General features: G+C 44.2%; 1 protein-coding gene across 1 annotated transcript; it reads left to right on the forward strand.

Moving 5' to 3' along the window:
- The first annotated feature begins 661 nt into the window (after window positions 1–661).
- IL12A (interleukin 12A) lies at window positions 662–8,769 on the forward strand. Its single transcript, XM_010335723.3, has 7 exons — window positions 662–744; window positions 1,779–1,924; window positions 4,978–5,091; window positions 5,563–5,604; window positions 5,680–5,721; window positions 5,811–5,954; window positions 8,192–8,769. Exons 1-7 carry the CDS (start codon window positions 729–731, stop codon window positions 8,345–8,347), a joined length of 660 nt encoding a protein of 219 aa, XP_010334025.1. The 5' UTR covers window positions 662–728; the 3' UTR covers window positions 8,348–8,769.
- Window positions 8,770–9,076: the final 307 nt, after the last annotated feature.

Consider the following 9,076-nt stretch of genomic DNA (forward strand, 5'->3'; position numbering starts at 1 on the left):
CCATCGTTCTTTCCCACACAGCCAGCTCTCATCCCTTTTCAGGTCTCAGAAAAGACCCGTGAACAAAACGCATTGAGTCTGATTTAGTGTGACAGTGTCCCTAAGGGTCCTGTTCTCCCTGGGTGTTCTGCGCCCGGCGCAACGTCGGCCTAGCATCAGTGAGCCATCTGAAGGAATGAATGATGAACGAATGATTTCCCCACCCCTTCCAGAACTAGGCTGGAGGTCGTGGTTAGGGCCCATCCCTACGCAGGACACGGACAGCGGCTGGCACTCCTCTCACTGCGTCGGCAGGGGGCGCTGCACGGCTGCGGGGCGGGTGGCTGAGACGACGGGCGTCGGGCAGAGGCCGGGGCCCAGGGTGGCTGGCGGGGTGTCCCGCCCGCCCGTGGACCCCGCGCAGTAACTGCTAAAATTTCGCTTCCACTTTGGGCGGAGCTAGAGGTGGCGGGGCCGTCCCAAAACGGCTGCGGCCGGGCACCCCGGGAGTTAATCCGAAAGCGCCGCAAACCCCACGGGCCGGCCGGGCCGCACGTGTCACCGAGAAGCTGATGTAGAGAGAGAGAGAGAAAGCAAGAGACCAGAGTCCCGGGAAAGTCCTGCCGCGCCTCGAGACAGTTATAAAATTGTGGCCCCCTGGGCCAGCCTTGCAGCCACCGACCTCACCTGCCGCGGCCACAGGTCAGCATCCAGCGGCTCGCCCAGTGTCCCTGCAGTGCCGGCCCAGCATGTGCCCAGCGCGCAGTGAGTACCCAGCCGGCCCCGGCTCCCGCTCGCTCCGTGCGGAGGGGCAGCTGCCTGGGAAGAGGGGGTGGAAACACGGGTCTGCCTAAGGAGAGACGGGAACAGCAGCAGCCGTCTCCTGTAGAGGAATAAATAGGGGTCTCACCATGCGCTGAACAGACAAGTCTCTTTTCATCTCCAAACAGCCTGATGAGCTATCATTATGCCCACTCGTAGAGGAGAAACTGAGGTCCAGCGTGGAAGATTTCCTGCCTTCCTGCCTAGGGTCCCTTAGCTACAAGTAGAAGGCAGATCCTAGCCAGCTCTAAAGTCAGGCTTGGCCAGGTGAATGGCTCATGCCTGTAATCCCAGCACTTTGGGAAGCCCAGACCGGGGAATCACCTGAGGTTAGGCGTTCAAGACTAGCCTGGCCAACATGGCAAAAACCTGTCTCTACTAAAAAAAAAAAAAAAGAAAAAAAAAGAAAAAAAAAAAAGAAAATTAGCCAATTGTGGTGGTGGGTGCCTGTAATCCCATCTACTCGGGAGGCTGAGGCAGGGAGAATTGCTTGAACCGAGGAAGCAGAGGTTGCAATGAACCGAGATCATGCCACTACACTCCAGCCCGAGCCACAGAGCAAGAATCCGTCTTAAAAAAAAAAAACAACAACAAACAAGTCAGGCTTTCTCACCCCTCTTTTTAAAACACTGGGTCCCAAGTCTGACGTAGCCACACCTGGTCTGGATTTCCCTGATCAAAGCATGGAGGCTTTCTCTGGGTGAGCACAGGGTTCAACACTCATGTCCAAGCTCATCCCCAGACCCTCACAGGGAGCTGGCTTCTAGCCCTAGAATAGAGTGGTGCTTAGTAACAACTTAAGCCATCTTTCAGGTGTTGAAGGAAAAGTGTTGGAAATGGGTGGAGGGAGGATGTCTTTGGATGAGGGAGTGCCAAGCAGAAATGGATGGGTGAGGGTGGCCAGAATGGAGGAAAGGTGGTGCAGGCAGCCCATCCAGGCTGAAGCTCCTCTTCCTGCCCTTTCCCTTCCCTTCCAGGCCTCCTCCTTGTGGCCACTCTGGTCCTCCTGGACTGCCTCAGCTTGGCCAGAAACCTCCCCGTGGCCACCCCAGACCCAAGAATGTTCCCGTGCCTTCACCACTCCCAAACCCTGCTAAGGGCCGTCAGCAGCATGCTCCAGACGGTGAGTTTTTCCTGTCCTTTTCACTGTGCACCTGCACCCTCCCTGAGGAAGGAGCCTCTGGTCTTATCCTCTGGCACCTGATGGAACTGCAGAGAAATTGTGGAAGTTCATTAGTAGCTATCAACAGCAGGAAAGGGAACTTTACAAATGGCCCAAGTGTTAAAGAGTCCTGGTGAAATTGTGTCTCCAGAGAAAGTAAGAGTAGTAATAAATTATAATGATGGTGATTTGGGTTGTGTCTACACAGAGTAAAGTGGGTATTTACAGTGTTCCAGTAGCCTGCCAACAGAGAGAGAATTGTGTCAGGTCCACACGGTTTCTCTGACACCACTGATCAATCCCGGAAATAGCATACTCTGTGTTGTGGGGGGCAGGGGGTATGAAGATGAAATAGCCTTGTCCCTCCTGCTGCCCACCAGCTTCTGCTTGGTGACACAGGTCCTCCTCGGAGCAATACGTCTCAGGGAGGACTGTGACAGTGCACATGTAGTCTTCATTTTCTAGGGAAGAGTTACCTAATTTTGCTTACAGCTCTGTTCAATTTTTTTTAGGTTTCATATTTTAATGCAAAAAACATTGCCTTTAAAAACTGCTCCAATAGTTATTGCTGCAAAGGCTAAAGGCTAGTGTTTTAAAAGATGTCCTCTGCCTGTCTGCTCTCTAGGAAATCTTTCTTGAGTATTTTCTAGCTTGTTGCCTTATGAATATCTTAAAATAAGCTCAGTGCCACCAAACCTTCTTAAGGGGCTCTTTTTCCCTTTTAATCTTTCATAATGGGCTGTGCTTTGCTCCTCACAATTCAATTAATCTTAATTGGACACGGGGCTCAGGTGAAAACTGCTTTGTTTCCTGAAGAAAGGTTCAAAATGGGTAAACTGTACGTGTTCCAATTCATATAGATGTATTGTATGCAAAAGCTGATGCCTCTATTCCCAGATAGAGTCCTAAGGGTCAAAAGAATATAGAAATCAATTTTATGTTTTGTGCATCATTTATTTATCAAATTTGCTGCAGTAGAAAACAAAGGAGGTAGATGCTTGTGATTCACAGACCGTATCCAACCTACAGACCATATCCAGGTTGGTAGAGTTTGGGCTTTACGTTTATTTTTTATTTTGATGCCATTCAAAAACCAGACATTTCAATTAAGATTTCAAATTTCTAGCTTCTCTTAAAAAGACCTGAAGAACAACACTGGACTCACACCTCCAAATCTCTTTTTAACCTGCTCAGAATAGTGGGGTTGTACAGGTCTGTTTAAACACCTCCAGGAATAGTGTATTCTTTTCCTACTGCTGCTGTCACAATTTACTACAAATGTAGTGGATTTAAACAACACAAATGTATTATCTTATAGTTCTGGGCGTCACAAGTCCAAAATGGGTCCTACTGTACTAAAATCAATGTGTCAACAGAGCTGTAGTCCACTTTTGGAGGCTCTTGGGGAGAATCTGTTGCCTTGCTTTGTCAGGTCTAGAGGCTGCCCAGATTCCTTGACTTGTGGCCCCTTCCATTGTCCATATCAGCAATGTCTGGTTGAGTCTTTTCTCATGCTGCTCCCTCTGGACTGACCTTCTACCTGCTTCTACTTTTGAGGACACTGCTTACAGTGGATTCACCCAGATAATCCAGAATCGTCTCTCTACTCTTAAATCAGCTGATTAGCAAATTGAATGTCATCTGCACCTTAATTCCTCTTTGGCAGGTCACATAGCATATTACTAAGTTCTAGAGATTGGGAGGTGGATGTCTTTGGAGATGAGGAATTGGTCTACCTACCATAGAAAGGGATTTTACTACTTGTGCCCAAATGGATTCTGCATTTTCAGGCCTTGCTTCTTGGCTCATGGTGTTTCATGTTTTTCATCATGTTTCAACTCTGTCTGAAATTTCCCTTCTCCATTGTCAACATTTTACCTTTTTTTTTTTTTTTTTTTTTTTTTTTGAGACAGAGTCTCACTCTGTTGCCCAGGCTGGAGTGCAATGGTACAATCTTGGCTCACTGTAACCTCCACCTCCCAGGTTCAAGCGATTCTCCTGCCTTAGCCTCCTAAGGAGCTGGGACTACAGACAGTGCCACCACGCCTGACTAACTTCTGTATTTTTAGTAGAGATGGGGTTTTACCACATTGGCCAGGCTGGTCTCAAACTCCTGACCTCGTGATAGCCTGCCTCGGCCTCCCAAAGAGCTGGGATTACAGGCATGAGCCACCACACCTGGCCAGTTTTACGCCTCCTAATGCAGATGTACCATCTCTGGGAAACTTCACTTCCCTTCCTGCTCCTCCTCCAAAGCTTCATGCCCTTCTCAGCATATCTCGCCTGCTGATGCCTCCTGGTCATTTGGGCACTTGTCTGTCTCAGCAGCTAAACTTGGAATCCAGGAGGGTATACATGGTTTCCTTCTCTGTGATGTTCTTAGTACCTAATGGAGTGCCCAGCACCCATCAGGCTGTTGAATGGAAAAAGGATCATAATCTCCAATCATAAAGTCCTTTATTTCCTAAGATACATTTCTTAGGTAATAAGAATGGTTTCCAACACACTTTTAAGATGACATCTCTGTGTATGTGTATGTGCGTGTGTGCACTGCAAATTAAGTCTCAGCTTGTCTTAAGGGTTTGCATGTTTATTATATCCATCAAGCTGTGACCTTAACAGTTCGCCCTTTCAAAGTGATACTTTAAATAGGTATTCATGGAGCACAATCACTTTAGTAAAAGAAGAAACAGTTTTCACCAGAAGCAAGTGTCACAGTGTGGTATGGAGGCTGGTTAGCATAGGCTGTTGACATGATTTATTGTGTTTACATAATGAAAAAATATGTCATCCAGAGAAACATGTCCCAAGCATAGGGAGAGGAGGGTAAGAGACAGAATGTAAGGAATCTATTTCCTTTTGTGTTATGAGGAACCAGAATTTCCTGCAGGTCAAAGAGACAGAGGTCAAGGGCAACCAGCTGGAGCCTGCCTGGCACCCTGGGGTATCAGGAATGTAGGGTGCCAGGTCCCTTATCAATGTTATAAACTGAGTTTCTTTTTCATTTCTTACAGGCCAGACAAACTCTAAAATTTTACCCTTGCACTTCTAAAGAGATTGATCATGAAGATATCACAAAAGATAAAACCAGCACAGTGGAGGCCTGTTTACCACTGGAATTAACCAAGGTATAGGGGATTTTCCTCCCAAAGCATGTAGTGCGGTTGAAAGCTGTGCATCAAATCTCACCTGCTTCTAAAAATTCACATTCCTGGCATCCATCATGATGAGACTTTAACTGGTCCTACTTCAGAAGTTAGGTTTTGGAGAAAAATTATAAAAACAGACAGTATTATTTTTTTGCAACAATATGAATATACTTAACACTTAAAATCAGTTAAGATGGGCTGGGCGTGGTAGCTCACGCCTATAGTCCCAGCACTTTGGGAGGCCAAGGCGGGTGGATCACCACAGGTCAGGAGTTGAAGATCAGCCTGTCCAACATGGTCAAGCCCTATCTCTTAAAAAAATAAATAAATAAAATAAGACGGTAAATATTACGATATGTGTTTTTACCATAATAAAAAAGTTTTACCTGTAAAGTCAGAAAGATTTATACTAAGAATTAATATTTTGATATATGATTTTTTTTCCTCTAGAATGAGAGCTGCCTAAATTCCAGAGAGATCTCTTTTATAACTGTAAGTCAAAAAATGAAAGGTTTCAGCTCATATGATGAATTCATATCATTGATGTCTGATTATATTTTCTTCTAGAATGGGAGTTGCCTGGCCTCCAGAAAGACCTCTTTTATGATGGTAAGACACAGCTCTTTCCTCAAATGCAATGGGGGAAATGTTTTTCACCCAACTCAATGGATACTTCCCCATCTTGTCATGTCACCCAGGCCCTGTGCCTTAGTAGTATTTATGAAGACTTGAAGATGTACCAGGTGGAGTTCAAGGCCATGAATGCAAAGCTCCTGATGGATCCTAAGAGGCAGATCTTTCTAGATCAAAACATGCTGGCAGTTATTGACAAGCTGATGCAGGTAAGACTTCATTCTATCAGTGAGAGCATCTTTTTCATGCTTTTCAGCCAGGGTCCTCAAGGAAGAGGTGGAAAATTAGCTCTTTCTGGATTAGTAGAGGCTTGGAATCACTCCCCCACCCACCTTTTTTTTTTTTCCTTTTGAGACAGAGTGTTGCTGTTGTTGCCTAGTCTGGAGTGCAGTGGCACGATCTCAGCTCACCACAACCTCCTCTCAGGTTCAAGTGACTCTCTTGCCTCGGCCTCCTGAGTAGCTGGGATTGTAGGCATGTGCCACCACACCCAGCTAATTTTGTATTTTTAGTAGAGACGGGTTTCTCCACGTTGGTCAGGCTAGTCTCGAACTCCCGACCTCAGGTTATACACCTGCCTTGGCCTCCCAAAGTGCTGGGATTACAGGCGTGAGCCACTGCGCCCGGCCATCCCCCACTCTTTTAAAGGCCTAACAGACCTAACAGATGTATTTTTAATGAGCTAAATGTTAATTTTCAAGGAGACAGCCTTGAGGGTGCCCTCTATAGGGAGTACAGATGTGAGCAGATCACATTAACAGCAGACTCCAGATTACATTAACAAAAGCAGATTCTAGGCCGGGCGCGGTGGCTCACGCCTGTAATCCCAGCATTTGGGAGGCTGAGGAGGGCAGATCACAATGTCAAGAGATCGAGACCATCCTGACCAACATGGTGAAACCCCGTCTCTACTAAAAATGCAAAAATTAGCCAGGCATGGTGGCGTGTGCCTGTAGTCCCAGCTACTTAGGTGGCTGAGGCAGGAAAATCACTTGAACCCAGGAGGTGGAGGTTGCAGTGAGTTGAGATTGTGCCACTGCACTCAAGCCTGCTGACAGAACGAGACTCCGTCTCAAAAAAAAAAAGGAAAACCAGACTTCAAAGTGTCAATTCTGTGGTATGCCCCACCCTCTGTAAATGTTTTTGTGCAGTTTCTTATGTCAGCCTCAAAACAACCACATGTGGTCTGCACAAAGGAGGGAACCAAACCTTAAGAGAGTTAAACCACTTGTCTGAGGCTCTGCCTCTTAAAATCCTTCAAGAGGATTTCACTACAATTAACTTCTCACTCATCTCTTAAGGCTCCAGGATGTGCATGCAGGGGGCCAGCATGCACATCTGCAAATATTTCTGGGAAAACAAGCAGGATTGATGCCTGATTACGACCTATTATGAACCAAATAAAAGAATGACCTATAATCTGGGGCATCTATAATGTTATTCATAGGCACAGCTTGCTTTGTAACATTCTGAATCACCATAACACAGTGCGAATATAAAACAGACATATTCACATAAGAGAGGGTGATTGCCTTGGTGACTAGGACATGGAATAAAAATATAGTGACAGAAATCATTGTCTGGAAAGTAACTGATTTACTTTCATTCTTTTCTTTGTGTGTGTGTGTGTGTGTGCGCGTGTGCGCGCGCGTGCATGCACACACCAGATTACTTGTTTGAAAGGCAATGAGCTTTATACAAGTATCAAAGAATGTTACCATCTAGAGAGCTGTAGTGGCTCTTTTATTTTTAAGACCAAGAGTTGGGGGATTTGGGTGCTAGAATCAATTCTACCAGTAACCAGACAACTATGCCCAAGTCACTTAACCCCTGTGTGCCTCAGTTTCCTCCTGTATAAAAAATGGAGTGACTTTATTTATTCTGGCTTTCTTTCAGACTTTTAGTGAGGAACATATGAAAGTATTTATTCATCAAGGGTGCAAATATAAGGTTTTATATTGCATTGTCAAATGAGTGCTAAACTTGGGAAATCCATTGCCAGGTTTATTTATCTGACACAAATGGCATGTCTTCAGCAAACAGGCCTGTTACTGAGTTGTGATTGGTAGCAATCCATCACCTCCCTGTGCTAAACAGAAGTGGCTTTTTAATGTAACATATATAAATTTAATTAGATATTGCAACAGATGTCATTATAAAGGAACTGTTCCTTTCTAAAACACAACTCCCACTGATGATTTTTTTCTAAATAGTTTTAAGGATCTTTTCAGAGCTCATGGAAGATGCATGTGCTTGGAAAAGGAGTATCTCTTTTCTCAGGTTCTGCCTGGCCACCTGGCTGACAGTAGATTTGGGCTGGGTTTAGGAGTGGAATGAAGGACTGAGGTGCAGGCTTTGAGACATGTACTGGCTTCACACATTTTTATAAATGAATATTTTAATTTTGGAATACTATGTAGATCACACTTACTGTTCATTCTCCTAGGCCCTGAATTTCAACAGTGAGACTGTGCCACAAAAATCCTCCCTTGAAGAACCGGATTTTTATAGAACTAAAACCAAGCTCTGCATACTTCTTCATGCTTTCAGAATTCGGGCAGTGACCATTGACAGAGTGATGAGCTATCTGAATGCTTCCTAAAAAGCGAGGTCCCTCCAGACCATTGCCATTTTTATGAGAATTTGAAATGAAGAAATTTTGATAAGGATGTGGATTAAGAACTAGGGAGGGGGAGTCTTGACTTGGCCCTACTTAATCTCCTATAGGAATTCTCATGCTTATATTTACAATAGTGTACCACCAAAATTTGAAGGATGGGACTATTACATTCACATGATACCTCTGATCAAGTATTTTTCACATTTACTGTGGATAAATTGTGTTTAAGTTTTCATAAACAAATTGCTAAGGAGGGAAAATGTCCATCCTGAAAATGTTTTTCATTCACTTTAATAGAAGAGCAAGAATTTATAAGCTATTTCTGTACCAAAGCGTTTGTAGAAACAAACATGTAAGCATAATTTATTATAAATATTTATTTATATAACTTTGTGATCATGAACGCATCTGAACTTATATTTATTTATATTATATTTATTAAATTATTTATCAAGTAGATTTGAAAAATATTAAGTGTTCTGAAAATAAAATTATTGAATTAAAGCGATTCTCCTATTTTTTAAGGTACTTTTAAGTGTTAAAATACACATTGTGGGAAAACTGAAAACTCTGATGAGACTTCAGCACAATTACTTTGGAAAGAATGCCACAATATTCTTATTCCTTTCCTAGTTCCTTTCATCTCATTTTTAAAGGGACCCTAGTAAGACAAGACATGCTTTACTACTAAGGCAGCCAAGTGAGTAATGG

Source organism: Saimiri boliviensis, chromosome 9 (assembly GCF_048565385.1).
Source record: "Saimiri boliviensis isolate mSaiBol1 chromosome 9, mSaiBol1.pri, whole genome shotgun sequence".
Lineage (NCBI taxonomy): Eukaryota > Metazoa > Chordata > Mammalia > Primates > Cebidae > Saimiri > Saimiri boliviensis.

Coding starts and splice junctions, on each gene's coding strand:
- IL12A (XM_010335723.3), top strand. Junction 1,925..4,977: donor TCAGCAGCATGCTCCAGACG/GTGAGTTTTTCC, acceptor CATTTCTTACAG/GCCAGACAAACTCTAAAATT. Junction 5,605..5,679: donor GAGAGATCTCTTTTATAACT/GTAAGTCAAAAA, acceptor ATTTTCTTCTAG/AATGGGAGTTGCCTGGCCTC.